We start from the raw sequence: 20,588 nt of genomic DNA, 5'->3' as shown, positions 1-20,588 counted from the left end.
CGAAGCGCATCAAAAACGCAACAAAAGTGCATGTGCAAAAGTGCAAAACGCAGCGCAAAAAGCACTGCAGAAATGGATTAAATGCAAACTGCATAGGTGTGAGCATGTAACTCACTCCCCTTCTTCTCATGAGGCAAAACGCATGCTTAGTGGTTTGCTCACCACTGTCACATGGGGTTGGGAGACCAGCCTCAGTCCTGTGTAAGCTCTGATTATTCCCTGAGCTTACAAAGTACTTCCTTTTTCTCAGTTCCAGAGACTGAATGGAACAACAGGTTAACAAATTAAGGCAAATATGTGCTGCTCAGGAGGGCAGTATTAAAGTAAACCTGTCGCCTTGCTCAGAGTGAAACACATCAATCCCATTTCTATTTCAGAGACATTAAAGGACACATTAAAACCCAGTTGAAAGTCCAATTAATGTTGTATATCAGGTCTTTAAAGAGATAGAAGAGTATATGGTTCCAAGGACAATATAAAAATATAATTGGGCAATAAGGATTATATTGGAGGTGTTGAATGTTGGGATTTCATTTTTAATAGGGTTACGTAAGACTCATGCATAACAGAGTTGTCCATGTTTTATTTATAAGATGCTACCAATATATGAGAAGACACTACATCAGACAGGTGTTTATCATGCAGTGAATGTATAGAGGTTTTCCATTTTGCAACCCCTAGAAGAGGTGACTATAAATGTTGTCTTGGTGAACAAAAGACCCCTGGAAGAGGAAATGAAGAGTATTCTATGTGAAGATACACTATGGGGGAGATTTACTTAAACTGGAGCACTCAGAATCTGGTGCGGCTGTGCAGGGTAGCCAATCAGCTTCTAACTTCAGCTTGTTCAATTAAACTTTGACAATACAACCTGGAAACTGATTGGTTTCTATGCAGAGCTGCACCAGATTTTGTACTCTCCAGTTTTAGTAAATCTCCCCCTATTAGGCCCAAAGTTTGTAGAAACCTTTCCAACCCACTTATATGAGCTTGACATCTCATTTTAAAATCATGGACGTTCATGTGGAGTTGTCATCCACCTTCTTCCTTTGTAGCTGTGAAAGGTTCCATTCTTATGGGAAGGCTTTCCAGAAGATTCGGGAATATGCCTTTTGGAATTTGTGCTCATTCAGCCAAAAGAGGATTTCTGAGGCCAGGTGTTGATGTTACACAAGACCTGGCTCAAAATCAGTGTTTTAATTCATTCCAAAGGCGCTTAGTGGGTTGAGACCACTCAAGCTCCTTCACACTAAATTCATCAGATCATATGCACAGGTTGGGCCAATCACAGCCCATCTGTGTCATGTAATTAGCTGTGGCCAATCACAGCTAATGACAACAAAAAAACCCTGAATGAATCGATTTCATTCCGTTAAATGCTTGCTTATTGCAAAGAAATTCTTTGCTATAATCAAATTCTGTAAAAAAAAAAATACTGATCACTTCCCCAAAGTAGTACAATGTTACTATGGTTATAATAGTTACTTTGGTCATAGTGCGGTATGAAAATGAAATCTTAAAAAAAAGAGAAAACATTTAATAAAAAATAAAAACATTTTTAAAAAAACGTATAATTTTTTTTTCGTACTGTCACCAGTCAGTGTCCCTTATCACTGCCACACCAGTTATATGCTGACACTGTACTGCACTGGTGACAATATGTAAAAAAAAATGTTTTAATGTCTTCATTTTACAAAAAATTATGACAAAAAAATTACAACTTCAAAAAACTTGCCATGCCTCTTATGAAATATGTCGGACTGTCTGCTTTGCAAAAAGGGGTCATTTGGGGGATATCTGTACTGTTCTGACATTTTTGGACCTCAAGAAATTAGAGTACTAAATAAAAATAGTAAATTGTCAGTACTTCAGGATTGGTCAATTTTCAGATATATCCCATAGTTTGTGAACTCTATAACTTTCCTAAATAATAAATACTGATTTGGGTTATTTTCACCAAAGAAATGTAGTAGAATACATCTTGACCTAAATTTATGAAGAACAATTATTTAATTGCAAACTTTTATAACAGAAACAAAGAAAAACGTGTTTTTATTTTCAAAATTTTCAGACTTTTTTGTTAATTCAGCAAAAAATGAAAACCCCAGTGGTGATTAAATACCACCAAAAGAAAGCTCTAGTTGTGTGAACAAAATGATAAAATTTTAGTTTGGGTACAATGTTGTATGACTGCGCAATTGTCATTCAAAGTGTGAGAGCGCTGAAACCTGAAAATTGGCCTGGGCAGGAAGGGGGTAAAAGTGCCCAGTATTGAAGTGGTTAAACAAATAATTACATAAATCTCTTGCACTGCAATCAAAAACCAATTTCTTTCTTGCAAGCCAGCACTCACTTGTGGTTCACAAAATACATCAATATTATTACCCAGATAAGTGCTGCACTAGGTCTCCTTCCTAACTATATAAGTTTATTCAACTTGAACCTGCATGTAAAAAACAAATCAACACATTAAAGGAAATTCATCTCACATAAAGTGTTATGTGCCCATAATACTTTACTTAATTAAAGTGCAGTAGTGCCTTTTAATGCAAATAGTCTACAAAATCATTTAATGTATATATGGTATATATGTGCAGATTTAACTTTAGGAGTTAGATTGCTAGGGAGGTGATATAGTGCTGCACTCATCTGGATAATGGGGTAATAAAAAAGATATTCACACATATCCCAAAAATAAGATATTTATTCCCCATTTCAAGAAACTGGGTGGAGTCATGGAAATCATTTCTTTCTGTCTCTTCAACCAGATGTACATCCAGAATTACTGGTGCATTGTTCAATATATAGCCTAATATTATAGAGGCATTTATTCCAAACTGCATACTGGTGCTTCGGGCTTTTTGGCCATCATTAATGCAATGTATGGGAACTGTGGCTTCTATGGAGTTTTGGGAGAAAGCCTGTTTGTCTTAAGGCAGTGAAAAGTTCTGAATCCCTTATAGAAAATTACAACTATAGATTAATTCCGCATGTTTGTTGTGGGCTACTGAATGTTACATTTTCTTGGCTAAATAAACACAACAACCATAAAAAATCTCAACAGTAGGAGATGAAAGTACCAAATGGACTTCCATTTAGTAGTAATATGGCAGGGGTTTTTTCTTAGAATATGAAAATGAAAAGGCTTTGTTGTGCCAATTTCTATTCAGTGTTATAGCCACAGAGGTAGTAGATTGAACCACTCCCAGCAGGCTTGTGGGATTATGGTACATTTTGCTAAACAGTAGCGGTTTAAAATGTATTTTATGTCAAATGTAACTTAATGCAACCCATGTAGATACCAAATGGGGAAAAATAGGAAAAGGAATTGTGAGTGCAGTATGTCATCTTGAAAGCTTTACAGCTATTGTTTCCTTTAAATTGGCAAGGTCTCCTTGCAGTCTTCATGCGGACATATTAATAGCAGTTCTCAAATGCGTTCAAGACTGTTTGTAGCTGTTTTCCAAAGCTTATATTTAGAGTAATTGTTCTTTCTCTTTCCTGTAGATATGCGGCCTCTGTAAAGGATGGCTCCCAGTACTTTGTTCTGCTGATTATTACAGATGGAGTTATCTCTGACATGGCTCAGACAAAGGAAGCAATAGTCAATGTAAGTGAACTGCTTTTCATGCAGCTCTGGTAGTTTCCCATTTAGACTGAAATCACCTGCTGTCTTGGAATGCTCGCTTGATTTGCTGCTTTTAAAGGAACAATCCAGGCTTTAACGTGCAAGCTGCTTTTTGGATATAAGAGTATTCATTGAAGGCAATTACCTGGATGAATGGAAAATACGTTGTAGACATTTTATCAACTAATTTGAAGTCCTATTATGGAGGTGACAGACTATACAGTATCACAATGTATAAAAATGTTTTTCTGGAATGTCATGTTGCTAAGCACAAAAATAATATTTCAGTATGTTATATTTGTATATTCTGTAGTCAGTATCACATCGTAAGTGTAAAAGTATTGTAGTTGGTATGTTAGTCAGATGTGCTAACGTTAGCATCCAAGGCCACCTAACATTACAGAGTTACATACAAAATTAAAACGTTGAAAAAAGACAAAGGCTACGTTCACACTAGCATTGTGTGCAGGCGGCAGAGAGGCGTTTGGGAAGCGTTTTTACCTCTTCCCAAACGCCTCTGCCAATTCTGCCCATTACAGCACAAGGTGCTGTTCTAACGGGAGTGTTTGCGTTGCGTCGCGGCAAAACAGACGCCTCTGGTCGAGTCAGGAGGCGTTGAAGCCTCCTATTCTCGTCTATGGTGCCGCTCCAATGCGGTTGCAATGCGGTTGTGGGGCATTTGCGGAGCGGTAACACCACTCAAACTGCATTATAGGCGTTTGTGGGGTGTTATTAACGCTCGGCAAATGCCTAGCAACCGCCGCTAAACCGCGCATGCTGCGTTTGCGGAGCGTTTTCCGGGCGTGGAAAAACGCTCCGCAAACACCGGACCAACGCTTGCCAAATGCTATAGGGGCGTTTGGCAAGCGTTGGTAAAACAGCCAAGTGTGAACGAGCCCAAAGAGTCCATCCATCCTACAGGGAAAAAAACATACACAAAAATAGAAAACCTCCATATACACAATCCCATACCCATAGTTGATCCAGAGGAAGGCAGATTCACAGGGGTGATAATTAATGTTGCTCTCTTTTGGTTCCTACACACAAATCATTCTGGTTATTCAGTAATGTAATCATTTTACTATCCTAATCACATCTATAAAAATTAAATCATGCGTGGATATTTTAATGGTTAAAAGGAAGCCTGTATTAAAACTGTGTAGACTTGTTGACCTCTAATGCCTTAAAAGAGAAGTATGAACTTTAAAAAGAGAGCTGATCGCTAAATTCTCCCCTATGCTCTGAGCAGAGGGCCGTGACTGTCAGTTTCCAGCTCTCTGCTCTGCCCCTCCAACGCTCACCGGAGCGCCTGGACTGTAGGGGGGGGGGGGGTCTGAGACGCTGAGCCAAGTGCTAGTCCAGGTTTCTGGGTGCATCTCGACTATATGGTCCAGATCTTTTCAAAGCCTGGACCAGCTGATTGATGTCAGCCAACAGTGAACTTTAGCATGCTGTCGACTGAAAATGGGTCACAGGAGTTCAGAATGAATTGCACTCCCGTGACCTACAGGAGAAGTATAAAAAGAGCTTTGGCGATACTTCCCCTTTAAGCTTTGTTCACACAGGCTTTAGCTTGTATGAGGACAGTGTGTACGGAAAGCTTCTGGCAGCCTTGTTGAAGCCTTTAAAATTAAACTGTACTTGCCTCCACTGCAGCACTGCAGTATCCTGAAGCCCCCCCCACTGCTTCAGCCAGTCTATTTCTGGGTTCAGATCTTCAACCAGTTTGACCGGCTGAGATGACATCACTCCCATGCATGCGTCTCCATCACTGGCCGCTGACATTTATGTCCAGTCTTTTTCAGGGTGCTGCTCTTCAGTCATTTTGATTGGCTGGCCCTAGGTGGTGTCCTTTTTTCTCATGCGTAAGAGTTAATTTACTTCAGCAGATGCCAAAACTCTATGTATGCTGCAGTGTACAGTATGCATAGGCAGGTAAGAACATTTAAAGGATAGGTTGTAGGAGCCTGGAAGGCATTGCACCAGCGATAAGCAGATCACTGGTGCCACGCAGGACTCCTGCAGACCTGTCAGTGTATCTGCTTGCTCGTAGTTCATAAGGGCAAGCCGATATTTACTGACAGGAAGAATAAATGAACAACCATAGTGCTCAACGAACAGTGGTAGATCATGAGAACTACAAGCTCACAGCCACTAAGGCTATGGTACTTGTAGCTTCTCATTCATAAAATAGTGTGAATGAGTGATGCGTCAGCGCGAGCAGAGCCCCGCATGGCTGCGGTTTAAAAAAAAAATTGACAGCTAGTGGGGGGGAGAAGATCCCCTGCTAGCTTTCAAAGCGGGTAATTGGGGGGGAGCAGGGGCCGCTCATTTCATAGCATGTTACCTGTTACACCCTGAATATGTTTGTAACGTTATGAAAGGTGAACATATCCTTTAATGCAGAAGAGACATAGTATATCTCATCGGCAATAAAAACCTGAATGTTTGCAAGTTTCACTGTCATTGTCACTGTTCACTGTCACTTTAAACAAGCTTTAAGCAAAGCAAAGGCTTTCAAACATCTCAAGTAGTACTGTATCCTACTGCAGTCTGCAAGCTGCTTGCTTAAGGTGATGGTCAGTGCTCACTCTTTAAAGATCTGCATTTGCCGTTCACAAAGTGCAGCTGAAAAGTAATTTTCAAGCTTCAGCAAAGCTGAGCAGAGCTCTACAAATGCAACAGTTGTAAAAGGTTTCTGTACATACTTCTCTTTTACAAGCTGAACCCAATGCGAACAAACCCTTACAGTCATGCAAATCCAATGACTTGGATGAAGGTCTGAGTCTTTCTTGGAATAAGAATTTTTAGGAAAAGGCCAACAATATCCCCCTTTCTATTTCTCTTATGTTCATTGATTTAAACCATAAGAAATGATTGGAAAATTATAGTAACTTATACTTTTAAATTTTGGATATTGACAAAGAATTTCAAACTCATAAATGTCATTATTGAAGAAAATACTTTCCAAATATGATAGTAAATTCTGAGTCAAAAATTTCAGTGCAAAATTGCATGTCTGGCTAACAGACAGATAACTGATCAACACAGTTGCATTATGACTTGGAAGTGAAGCAAATGTACAGTGGTACTAGTCAAGTTATCCCCTGTATCAGTCAGCGGTGGCTGCAAGGAAGAGGACGGAGCTCTTGACAAAAGTTGTTAAAACCTCCAGTTGTAACATCACCCATACGCTCCTAAGGCCCATCCATTGTCGGTGCTCCCTCCTTTCTCCTTCAGCCATCACTGACTGAAACAGGGGAGCCAGATCACGTGACTAGACCTGACCAGAACGGTCTTAAAATAAGTAAGTATATAGTTCTTTCTTACACTAGTTAGTCAACATACAGTAGGTATTAGCAGGGGGGAGGGAGCATGTATTTTAGACTAGTTAGGTTTATCCTGGAATTCTACTTTAAGGTATTTTGTGTCCATATATTTGTTCCCTGCTACCCTTGCATCTTTTTCAACTGCAGAAATTGTGTACTGAAGCTTTACTGTTTGTGCTCTAATAGAGTACAGGTACCGCATGACCACATATCCCATTATTTCTCCTACTTGGCGGGTTGGTCTCTTCCCCAGCCTCTTTTCAACATCTTTACTATCATACCTCTTTGACAGTTCTCTCCTCTCCATTTTTCTTGTGAGATAGTGGGATTCTGAGTGTGGTTGTTTGTTATTTTAACCACAGCCACCACATACACTGGTGCTACAATACCAGAAGAATATTTGGTAGATGCAGTCATTTAGTTAAAGTTTCTTTCTGAGGATGCTATCAGCAAGCATGTTGGATGTTTCTGTGCTGGAACCACAATCGGACAACAAAGATTGCCGTTTAAAAGAAACCTGTACTGAGGGAACACGTAAGCTATCATTTTTTTACCTCTCCTTCTAAAAATGCTATTTTATAATTCAGTGGCCTCACTACTGTTTGCATTACCAACCTTTGGACAGGTATGCAAATCAGAAGCTCAGACCTAACTTCACCTTCTGCATGCTACAAATTTTTGAAACCAGAGACAGACTGATTCCGATTTTCAGAAGGAAGTTGTCATCATCGGCAGCTCACATGTTTATCCTAGTTCAGGTATAACTCTCCAGTGACACGTGCTCCATACCCCTGCGACATCCAGATACACTTATAGATTTCATCCTGCCCAGGAGCCAAGCTGAACCAGCAGGTGCTGGGGAACTCTCTAAAGAAGAGTAGCCAAGTCAACCCCCAACCCTCCCACATGTAGGTAATCATCAGGAATTTTACTAAATCTAAGTGACGCACTGTACATCAAACAAAATTATAATACAAAATTACCTATATCTGTATGACCATAATCAATACAAATTTCTAAATGATAATGTGACGGGAGTCACTTTGGGTGGGGGGCCCATGGAACCCAGCTCACTTTGGAGAGGTGGGGAGACCCCTGTCTCAGCTCCCCATATCCCTCTTATGTGTAAATCACCCTGTACCTGTTAGGGGTACAGGGTGATCTGTCCTAATATTGTGTGGGGGTTGTTGATTGTTAAATGTCATGTGGTTGCATCCCATTTTTCTATTGTGTGTCTGGCTTGGGAGCAAACTTTTATGGGATGTATGTGTTTGTGTATTAGCTTAATGGGGGGTGTCCAGCAGCCCTCCCTCCTGATGGGGCTGTCTACTGGTGTGAAGTTTGAATACCTGCGTGTCTCTTGTTACTAAATGTAGATTGCCCCGCCTTGTGTCATTATGCAGGGAGGGGGGGTTGCCTCCGAGTGTATCTATCTTGTATCTGTGTTCAAATTAACTTGCCTACCTCATGGCTTACTTCAAGACTGGTGTCGTCTAGTCTTGTATGGTCGCCTGTGGTGTCTGTTGTCGGTGTTCTGACAGGGAAGCAGTAGTCTAACGGAAGTACTCAAGCGCAGTCTGGGTCGGTTCTGTTACAGATGCACATATGTATTAATGAAAAATGTGATTTTCAATCAGAAAAAAAAATGTGTCCCAGTGTGCCCATAAGAAAAGGTCTCCACCACCAAACAGATAGATGATGACCACTCACTCTATGGTGTAGGAATTCTGACATATGACTCCCTTTACCTTTATGCATAGAAAGTGCCTAGTTCAATAATGGGTATAAACTGGTGTTTTACAATAGCAAATTAGCTATTAGTTTGAATCCTATAATCATGCACAGAAACAAAGGTTTCTGCTTTATATCTCTGCCATTCCAACTTTGTGTCTTAATGCTTATCCAGAGAAGAGTGAGGCTGGCAATGTTTTAGCGATCTCCTCATTGAATTCAAGCCAATAAATTCCAAGCACTGCATGCTGCAAGAATGATGACCGGACCAGTATGAAGGAGCTGCCTTGAGAAATCAGGCACTGTAAACGAGAAATGTTCATCAGCAGCTTGTGTTTTAATTGTTTTTAGCCTTTAGAATTTATGACTAAATAAAGAAAAATGATACATCATGAGTGCCCTGGACTTTGTTGTATGAAGCTTTGTTGTATGAGCTTTCCCACTTGTTCTAATAGATTGAAAATTCCCTTTTACTGCATCTCTACCTCCTAATCATTAGTGTTATTTATGGATTAACATTCTTATTACAATAAGTATATATGTGATCAGGGCTTTTTTCTCAGGGAATAGATGCAGGTATCCCCCCTTCCAAGTCACCCCTTGTCTCTGCCCCTTACTCACCTCTGATCACTGTCCCTTGGTTCCACACCCTACCCACCTCCTAGTACTGCCCCTTTTAGAGCATATAGAACCAAGTGGTGCCAATTAGTTTATATGGAATTGGTTAATGATAACAATAAACAGTAAAATTGATTCCCTGCAGCCAGCAACAATAGACCCCCAGAAACAATAAATCCCTCCAGCAACAATGGATTCCATGCAACAATATACCCCCCATCAACAATAGACCCTTGGCAGCAACAATAGATCTCTCAGCAGCCAGCATCAATAGACTCTCCAGCAGCCAGCACTGATAGACCCTTCCTTCAACAGTAGATACCTCCCAGCCACAATTGAATGCCAAGAAACGTAAGTCTCCCCCAGCAACAATAGATCCCCCAGCAGCCATCATCAATAGACCCTCCAGCACACTCAAGCACCCCTTACCATTACATAAATTTAGTGTTGGAGGTGCGTTCCTCCACATTCCTTTTGAAAAAAGCACTGTGTGTTATAGTATTTATGTATGAATTTACTGATTACAATAAGTATGTGCTTTCAAATTATAGTACATTTTGGTTACCTTGAATGACAGTGTTCTATTACAGCAATAGGCAATTAATATGATATAATATGATGCAAAATGTTGATTATTTGCTACAGTCCCCTCTGGTATGCAGAAGGTGGAGGTCATCTATGTACCTCAGTGTAAGTGTCTGTATTACCATTTTGATCATTGTTTAGCTCTAGGTTGACTGTCGGAATTATTTTTACAAATCTAGCAGATGATATGTGCTTCCTGAAAGTAAGATGAACCCAAAATATTTTTGGTTATCTGAATAAAAATAGTTGTTCTCATGAAGTAGGGCTTTGTGCTGTGTGAAAAAAATTATCATTTTATTTAAAGCAATGTACGAATGCGTCTGCTGCAGGGGAAACTGCAGCTTGTAAATTTGCCATGGCCATTACCGTATATTGGGTAGACTACAAATTATATTTAATCCTTTTAGTAATCTACAATGGATACTCTTTTAAACTGAATCAGTGGTTGTAGGAAAATTACATAGCACTTGGCTAAAAGCATATAATTTGTGTCACTGATGCTTTCAACTAATATAAGTAGCCAACTCTTAGAATTTCAGAAGTCTGAGAAGTTCCATATCCTCACATTTTCCCAAGAATTTTATGTTCACAGTGCTTTCTGTGTTGAGAAGCCAATCTGCTTCATTAAGAATGAAATCAATAGGTTGTAGATAAGGTGATTTTAATGTTTGAATCTTGTTACACATATACTATTCTGATTTATTCCCCATTTATATAATTATGCAATCTATACCCCTTTATGTGGGTATACAGGTTTATAAGTAAAATAACAGTCTAAAAGGTATGCAAGCAATTAAAACACACTTGTCTGGAATACACAAAAAGGTCCAATATTTCAAGGCTGGATATGGATGTAAGCTTTTAAAACTAGTGATTTTCAGCCTTAAAGTGAACCTGTGCTATGCCCATGCAGGGCAAAGTAAAAGGTTCACTTATGTTATTCCAGTACTTTGAAGTCAAAATTAACACACATGTAAAACACATGAAAAATACATGTAACATGCGCACTACTGAACACTATATATGTATTTGAAAATGGTGGCAGGAAATGATGTTATGAACCCCAAAGGGTGTATTTTCCTTACAAAATACAATACACCAAACATGCTGCACAGTGTTTGCTCAGCGTACTAAAATCTAAGTAAAACGTATTGAATTGTGCATTAAGACACATATTTTAGCCAACACAGGGGAGTAAATTTTTTCTTTTCTCCAAAAAGGTATTATTAGGATGATGTTTCAGTATGTAACACAGTATGGCTGATGACGCACTGCAAATATGCCGCTAGAGATTCAGCCAATGACAATTTGTCAAAATTACCAGCGACAGGATTGCTAAGAGGCTGCCTGTTTGTCCCTATAAATTGCTCCATCTGTTGCTAAGGCAGCAAGATGTATCTCCCATCCCTAAAATTTGAGGAGCAGAAGCATTTGGGATAGCAATACCTTGCTATGTGTGTCCCAACAGTGATTCCACATGGACAGAGAGCAAACCTTTTTAGCAATCGTGCCGCTGGTGATTTGTCTCTAGCAGCAGAATCACCCATGCTTCATCAGTAGTAAGGAACAGGGTAAGCAGGAAATTCTGTATTTACTAATATCTGTGTATATAAATTATAGTAAAAAAGGACAGGCTGTGTTCACTTAAATATCCAGTTGTACAAGGGAAATTAAAAAATGTGATGTTTTCTAACACATGATTACTTAACTGCTTCCTGACCGCCCTATAGCAGAAATACTGCTACAGAGTGGCATGGGTACGCAAAATCACATATATATACATGTGATTTTGCATTTCTGGATAGGGGGCATGACCGAACTGCGCGCACGCCCTACCCACACAGCCCTTTGCTGCTGTCAATCAACAGGTCCCGGATGGTAATTACTCGGGGCTGATGAAGCACACTGACACGGCCCCTAGTAAAACACTCCCTGCACACAGTTAACCCTTTGATTGCCCCTCATGTTAGCCCCTTGCTGTCCATGCCCATGCAAAATGCGGCTCACAGAGCTAAAGTAGTATGTACCAAGCCTTAGTAAGTCAACCCCAGTGACTTTAAAGCGGCACTCCAGTCTCCAGTAAAAAGAATAAAAGTTAGCAGCTACGGTTAAAAAACAGCCACTGCTTTAACTTCTCAGAAAACCTACTGAAGAACTAGGGATTTCTGGTTGCAAGCATAAAAATGGGGCTTATTAAAAGCTGAAACTAACTTTATTGCCTCATTTATATGTTGTAACTATACTAAAAGTAAATCACATTCTATTTATTTGACATTTAGAAGATAACCTTTTTGTTAATGTAAATGTTCTTGCTATACAAAGAACACTGCTTTCAGCAGCAAACCCCATATCTAGTGTACTATGGGAGCTTGTATGATTTTTGGCAGGTGACATCTTTGTTTTGAGCATGAAACTACAGCGATGACATCCTTTTTATTAGTGGCACTATATCCATTGCTTGTTTAGAAGAGCTTTTGACAATGAGAGAACTTGTCAAGTATAACATCGTTCTGCACTGATATTTCAGGGTAGTCTTACCTTTACTAAAAGAATTTCTTTGACACATAGCAATGTGTTTTATGGTCTTGAATTGTATCTATTATTACCAGGTATAGCTGAGCAGAATTATTTCTACCATTTTTTCAGGTGGAAATAACGTACCGTATAATTATCATGTATCACATGCTATTAGCTGTGGTTATTTTATGTTAAACGTGGATGCATTTCTTTTCTTTAAAGGCTTCAAAACTTCCAATGTCAATTATCATTGTTGGAGTGGGACCTGCAGAATTTGATGGTAAGTGGTTCATGGTTACATAGTTACATAGTTAGTCTGGCTGAAAAAAGACAAAGGTCCATCCAGTTCAACCATTAAAAAAAAAAAAGTTATAATCCTACACCCACAGTTGATCCAGAGAAAGGAAAAAAACCCAGCAAAGCATGATCCAATTTGCTCCTGCAGGAAAAACAATTCCTTCCTGATCCCCCGAGAGGTATTCTGATAGTCCCTGGATTAACTTTACCTATAAATAGTATCCAGTTAGATTCTGTTTATCTGAGAAAGAATCCAGGCCTTTTTTGAAGCAATCCACTGAGCTGGCCAGAACCAACTCTTGAGGGAGTCTATTCCACATTTTCCCAGCTCTCACTGTGAAGAAACCTTTCCGTGTTTGGAGATTAAATTTCTTTTCCTCCAGACATAAAGAGTGCCCCCTTGTCCTCTGTGATGACTACAAGGTGAATAACTCTACACCGAGTTCACTATATGAACCACTGATGTATTTATACATGTTGATCATATCCCCCCCTAATCTCCTCTTCTCAAGAGAGAATAAATTCAAGTACTCTAATCTTTCCTCATAGCTGAGCTCCTCCATGCCTCTTATCAGTTTGGTTGCCTTTCTCTGTACTTTCTCCAATTCTCCAATGTTCTTTTTGTGAATTGGTGCCCAAAACTGAACTACATATTCCAGATGAGGTCTTACTAATGATTTGTACAGGGGTAATATGATATCTCTCTCTCTGGAGTCTATACCTCTTTTAATACAAGAGAGGATTTTGCTCGCTTTAGAAACCACAGTTTGGCATTGCATGCCATTATTAAGCTTGTGATCTCCCAGAACCCCCAGATCCTTCTCCACTATTGATTTCCCCAATTGTACTCCCCTTAGTATGTATTCACATATTGTATGTTCATATATTGAACTACATTCATTGCTTTGGGGAAAAAGCCAAATATTGAACCCTGAAGGAATGCTGAGCAAAAGAAGGAAACAATAGATCAGAGTATTTCAGCTTTATACATCTTTAGTTAAGGGTTTCAAAAGAGCGATATAAGGGATATTCAAGTGTTCACCATTTAAGCACTTTTAATTCAGCACCATTTGGTTCCACCATAAACTTTCAGGTGTACAAGCCCTCATGAAAAGAATACTTAGATGTGCTGTAATTCTAATTTTTGCTAAATCTGCTATTAGAAATGTGTATTACCTGTTATTCTGGGGCAGCACGTAAAAATGACACAGAAGTACAAAAAAAAAAAGGAAACAGCAAGCACCGCAATGCATTATAACAAATTGCAGCACAAGAGCAGCCCTCACAGCAGCACACAATCATTATGCGCTTTACGTTGCCAACCTATATATTGATTCACTTGAGTTAGGATTACAGTTGTGCCTCAATGCTGCTTGTGTTGCACCCACTATATCTGACAAAGGGTACAGCTTTGTCCCTTGTTCAGTAAGATGATTTTTGGCATTGACAACAAAAGGGCTCTCATTCCTGCCAACGCTGCATCTGTGATTGCATTTGCTCTATTTTATGTGCTTTGGATGCCGTAGTTGCTAAATGGCTTAACACGCAGATACTGGTAATATAATTCAAGTAAATGAACAGCCATACTCTTGGGCTTTGTCACAACAGTGTTAAGAAAAAAAAAAAAAGAAAAGCTAAAATAGGATTTTTAAATATGCCCTGTAATAAAAGTTTGTCATTTAAAACCAAACAAGCTAGTTTACAGGTCAGTTTTTTTTTTACAAAGGCTTATATCAGCAAATGTACAAATTCAGACAATGAAGCAGAGTTTCTGGCCACATTCTCCTTTCCCCCTTAAGAATCAATAAGCTGAGAAAAAAAGCCAATATTTTAAATGTGAACCTCTGAATGGGAAATGCTCAATGATATATTTTCAGAGAATAATGCATTATCTGCTATAGAACGGTGAAATGCAAAAGGCCACCACTTCACATTACCCATTGTTTACTCAGTGTTTGGCTGTATTTTTTATTTACTTTTTTTATGCCTCATTTTCATATTTTCTATCCATCCAGCTATGAATGCATGTGCAATGGATAACATGCTATGTATAAAAACATGGGTGTAACATATTATATGATTCAACATAAAGACAGATAGATCAAGAGAAAAGAGCAGATAATCCCTTATTTGTGTTTGTGATGATTACAACAAAATACTAATTGCTCCAGTAAATTCCTCTCCTGTGCATATAAATACCCATAGTCCGGAGTATCTCTGTCCAGTCTGGCAGAAACTAGGCAGACCAGGCCTCATGCCTATCCATACAAGAAGATCTATGCAGGTACCTCCATCTGATCAATTTCAGCTAATCCTCTCTCACAGGGTTAGGTCATCACAAAGTGTTGGCTGGTACGCACACCTTCCTATTCCAGTGACATAAACAAGCATGCACATGCATTCTTATGTTGGGGTCTAACCTAACGCCAGATTTAGTCTATATATACTGGAATTTGCAAATGCTGACTTACCTTTATTCTGATGTGGGCCTGTCTGGTGACACACAGTCTTTAGAGAGTTTGTGATCACTAGGCAAATAACCTGGATAGGGTATTTTTCTTGCAAAGGATGAATGGCACCGGGCAGAGGCACATAGTGAAGAACTCAAGAACAGGGATAAATTTAAGTATTTTGGTTGTAGGCTTCACTGAGAGGGTGAATAGTATATTTAAAGGACAACTTTAATAAAAGGTAAGTTGTTCTTTAGAAGGAATGACTTTATATCATGTAAAGTGTGCTGGTAATAAATGTGCATGTCACATGATACTTGAGATATGTGACCCACATCAGAGTGCATTTGGTAAATACTGGCTTTTAAAAAGGAGAACATGTGTAGTGTTGAAAAACATTGTATTATATTATTTGTATTACTGGTTTGTGACAAATCATTATTTATTTTAAAGCAATGGTAGAATTGGATGGTGATGAAGTTCGAGTATCATCAAGAGGACGGTATGCAGAGAGGGACATTGTACAGGTAATAACTTGCTTGTCAAATGATTGCCTAAAAATGATATTATTCTTGTTCTAAATAAGTGATTGAAACATATTAAACCGATATCAAAGGAACCATAGACACTAGATTTTGGTTATTTGCTAGTTGCTAAATGAGGAGTAGGCAACTGTGAAGAGGTGGAGATCTAACTCTACAGTTTAAAGGCGACAACCTAGCAAGGCCCAATTAAAAAGTAAGGAAGGTTTGAAAAGCTCAGGGGTCAAGAGTAAGTAACACTGAGGTCAGGAATAAGTACTGAAGAGTGCAGAGGTCAGTTTAATGTAACACACATCTCTCCCCACAAGCAAAAATATCCACTTTAAGTACAAACGTTTACTTCTGCAAGCTAAGATCGACTACAGCACAAACTCTCCACTCCCTCCATAAAACTCACTCATCGGACCCCTGATCAGTGGTGCCCAGCAAAGTGTGGGAAGTCCTCTTAGGTCTGCCCTTGGCAGTGTCATATGACATGTCAGTATCAGTTGGGTTTGGAGGCATGTTGGGGGTCATGATCTACCCATCACATGCCCATGATCAATGGGTTTAACACTATAGCTTGCTGACCCCCATGCTAAGACCTACTTTAGAGTTATAATACAGCAATGTATTTCTGTCTTTTTTCTCAGTGGAGAATCTGTGTGCAGTTAAGAGTGCTTTTGGCATCCTTCTAAACATTCCTATACCTGTCCACTGCCACAATGTGGTTATACCCCTGTGCCTGGTCTCACTCCCCTATTGCCCTCTTCATTTATTTTACATTATAGAGAATGCAGCAACAGGAGTGAGCCTAACAGTGATATCACGGTCAGGATATAATTTTATCCGCAACTATTCACCCATAAGGGAGAGTTCAGTTTTGAAAGGAATGACCCTTTAATCATAGGCAATTTATTTTCCTAGACGTGCATATGAACAGCAACCTTATCATCCTCAGACTGGTACAAGATTGCAAGTCAGATTTCACCATTCAGAAGTACACGCTATATATTCAATGGGATGCTGGTCATACAGCTAGAGAGGGAGACTGGATGAGTTTGTGACACCTTTGTGTGAGGGCACCCCGTTCTGCCTTGCCTAGCTTACAGTAGTGCCCAGACAAAACAGCATGCTAGGCTAGCCAGATAGACAGCAGATAGTGAGCCCATTTCAGCACTGGATCATAAACAAATGCAAAACTCCTGTATTGTTACAAGATGGCAGATGACATTACAGCCATGTGACCAGGCACAGGTTGTGCATCACTGAATCATGTGACTGCTCATTGGACTGAGAAGAGGCAGGTGGTGGCTTGCAATGGGGCACTTGGAAGGGAGGAGGAGCCAAGATTTGCAGTGTGAGACCCCAGAGAGGGAGGAAAGGGATTATTCTGTGCAATACCATTACACAAAGCAGATATGTATAACATCTTTATTATATTAGGGAAAAAATGAAGCTTTAAAATCACTTTAAGCTGTAGCTATATGTAGTTCACATGAAAAGCTGAGCTTAGACTGTTACAGCTGTAAGTAAAGCTCTCTGCACTGGCACAAAGCAACTATAAATGCATGGCAGGAGAATGAATGCTTTGATCCAGTCTACTAAAATGCTTTTCAACAGCATGCTACAATACTAAAAGCCATTGCTTCATTTTGCTGTAGGAGTGTTTACATTGTAACGCTTGAATTACATTAAGAATAATTTGAAATGTGCAAATATGGCTGATGGGGTGTTCCATAAGATGTCACATTTCTCTTTACAATTTACTGCTTTACTTTTTATTACAGTTTGTTCCTTTCCGGGACTACATTGACCGAACTGGAAACCATGTACTGAGTATGGCACGACTTGCTAAGGATGTGTTAGCAGAGATTCCTGATCAGTTTCTCCTGTACATGAGATCCAGAGGATTCAAGCCATTTCCTGCTCCACCTCCATACACACCAACTGGACACCATTTACAGACTCAGATCTGACTAGTATAAAGTACAGTTCTTCCAATATTCATGAAATCTAGCAAGCTGCCAATGCCAGGCCAGCTTCAACGTAAGGTGCACTAAGTCTGGACTTTTAACAAGCCTGCTTGTTTGCATGGAATACAGAGAGACTTTTCCGGATCTAAATGATTCTGTTTACAGACCAAAACTGTAAATATGGATATATGTGAAAACAGAAAGATTTTATATACTCGGCAGGAAAAAAAATCAAAAGACTGAAACTGTTTCCTGAGTCTTATTTTTGTGACCATTGATTTTTATTATTAAAACTGTTGGGGGAAGCACAAATCACACTTTTAACCCAAACTGTAACCTTCTCCCTAACCGAACTCTACTTATGTGGGAATGCAATTCCTTGGTGTTAATGTTTACATGTTACTAATTTTTAAATTTCAGTACTTTTGTAACAATTCTTACAGAAAGTTTTAAATTCTTTAAAATCCAGTGTCTTCTGACTGGCAATAATTATAGCCACAAAAAAGCAATAGCACTTTAATGGATCTCTTACACAAACATTAAGAGACGTGGACAAGTGCTTTCACACCTCTTGGAAAAGAAGAAGTAATTCTGAAATGCAGCACTTAATAAACTGTCCTCATAAGAAAATTAGCTTGCAACACACAAATTAGAAAAAGTGTGATTTTGTTTTTAATATTTTACCCTGAATAATTTATTCTTCATTAAAAAAAACATGCCAAAAAGAAGCTAATTGAAAAATAGCCACTGATCGTTATTAAAAATTCAAGTTACTTACATGCTTGAATGACTGTCTTTTTTTTAGAAAAGAAAACACATTTTTGGTTTGTAAAGTTTTAATAAGATGCATGTGTCGAAATCTTTGTGTGTCAAAGAATTGATAACATGTTGAGGTTTCCTGTTAGCACCTACTCACATTAATGCCATTGAGTATGAAAAGACGGAAATGGTAAGAACCCTGTCTTCCATTGCTCCGCAGGGGTAATGCTAACATGAAACTCTGAGATGTCACAAGAAATGTGTGAGAAATGCACGTCTGTGTTATTCTGTACACAAAAGCTATGTTTACTAAATTACCCAAATACATATATATGCTTGTTCATATATAATGGTAAAAATGTTTTTTTTTTCTGCATGTACAGTTTTTACAACATATAACACAGTTTTGTGCTACTATGTGTCAAATACAATACATTATACTAGAACTAATGGCCTTAAACACACACCCAGTTCCTCAAAATGATTGTGAATTGCCTTTAAATGATGGAAATTATTCTATATATTTTTCTTTTTTTGTGTCAACCTTGTAACAGACTTGTAAATGTAATTTTATTTGCATAATATATGCATAAATATTTTGTCTATTTCTATGATGTACTGTTAAAACAAAATTTATTGTAATTACTAATTTCTTTTGTAAGCATGGTAACAGGTATTTTGCTGAATCAAATTATATCTGCAATTTTAGAGGATCTATACTTATGTAACGCTATATCTTAATTTTTTATTATATTAAAAATATTGAAACACTGCTAACATAGTTTTCTTTATTGCAACATGAAAAAAATATCTGGAATAATTATAAGAAATGTGGTGTAGTATGGCTTTTTTATAATTAACCAACATAAAATGCTTGGACTTGATCCAAGGAGACTATAAACTGCAATGTCAGTGAGACTTTTAATATTCAAAATTAAATGGCTTTAATGGACGGTTTGAATGTGGATTGCATGTTAATGTCCTTAGTACTGAAAGGCCTAAAGCAGTGGTTCTCAACCTTTCTAACGCCGTGACCCCTTAATACAGTTCCTCATGTTGTGGTGACCCCCAACCATAAAATTATTTTCGTTGCTACTTCATAACTGTAATTTTGCAGTAGGAGGAATAGTGCCACGTCATTGGTGTCAGTGGGAGGAATAGTGCCCCGTCATTGGTGTCAGTGGGAGGAATAGTGCCCCCTTCATTGGTGTCAGTGGGAGGAATAGTGCCCCATCATTGGTGTCAGTGGGGGGAAGAGTGCCCCATCATTGGTATCAGTGGGGGGAGGAATAGTGCCCCATCCTTGGTGTCAGTGGGGGGAGGAATAGTGCCCCATCCTTGGTGTCAGTGGGGGGAGGAATAGTGCCCCATCATAGGTGTCAGTGGGGGGAATAGTGCCCCATCATTGGTGTCAGTGGGAGGAGGAATAGTGCCCCATCATTGGTATCAGTGGGAGGAATAGTGCCCCATCATTGGTGTCAGTGTGAGGAATAGTGTCCCATCATTGGTGTCAGTGGGAGGAATAGTGCCCCATCATTGGTATCAGTGGGAGGAATAGTGCCTCATCATTGGTATCAGTGGGAGGAATAGTGTCCCATCATTGGTGTCAGTGGGAGGAATAGTGCCCCATCATTGGTATCAGTGGGAGGAATAGTGCCCCGTCATTGGTATCAGTGGGAGGAGGAATAGTGCCCCGTCATTGGTGTCAGTGGGGGGAGGAATAGTGCCCCGTCATAGGTGTCAGTGGGGGGAGGATTAGTGCCCCATCATTGGTGTCAGTGGGGGGAATAGTGCCCCGTCATTGGTATCAGTGGTAGGAATAGTGCCCCGTCATTGGTGTCAGTGGGAGGAATAGTGCCCCGTCATTGGTGTCAGTGGGAGGAATAGTGCCCCGTCATTGGTGTCAGTGGGAGGAATAGTGCCCCGTCATTGGTGTCAGTGGGAGGAATAGTGCCCCGTCATTGGTGTCAGTGGGAGGAATAGTGCCCCGTCATTGGTATCAGTGGGAGGAATAGTGCCTCGTCATTGGTATCAGTGGGAGGAATAGTGCCCCATCATTGGTATCAGTGGGAGGAATAGGGCCCCATCATTGGTGTCAGTGTGAGGAATAGTGTCCCATCATTGGTGTCAGTGGGAGGAATAGTGCCCCATCATTGGTATCAGTGGGAGGAATAGTG

The 20,588-nt window shown here is 39.4% G+C and overlaps 1 protein-coding gene across 1 annotated transcript in view; it reads left to right on the top strand.

Annotated features, from left to right (window-relative positions):
• CPNE8 (copine 8) overlaps positions 1–19,188 on the top strand; it is a 325,161-nt gene extending 305,973 nt beyond the window's left edge. The window contains exons 17-20 of the mRNA XM_089684926.1: positions 3,508–3,610; positions 12,631–12,688; positions 15,609–15,682; positions 17,467–19,188. Coding sequence (XP_089541052.1) covers positions 3,508–3,610; positions 12,631–12,688; positions 15,609–15,682; positions 17,467–17,655 — 424 coding nt within the window. The 3' untranslated portion in view covers positions 17,656–19,188. The remainder of the gene's footprint in view (positions 1–3,507; positions 3,611–12,630; positions 12,689–15,608; positions 15,683–17,466) is intronic.
• The last annotated feature ends 1,400 nt before the right edge of the window (positions 19,189–20,588 follow it).

The sequence above is a fragment of the Staurois parvus genome, unplaced genomic scaffold, assembly GCF_062004578.1.
Source record: "Staurois parvus isolate SC_StPar_1 unplaced genomic scaffold, SC_StPar_1.0 ptg000019l, whole genome shotgun sequence".
Lineage (NCBI taxonomy): Eukaryota > Metazoa > Chordata > Amphibia > Anura > Ranidae > Staurois > Staurois parvus.
Note: the sequence above shows the minus strand (reverse complement) of the source record. Positions and strands in the feature narration are given on the sequence as shown.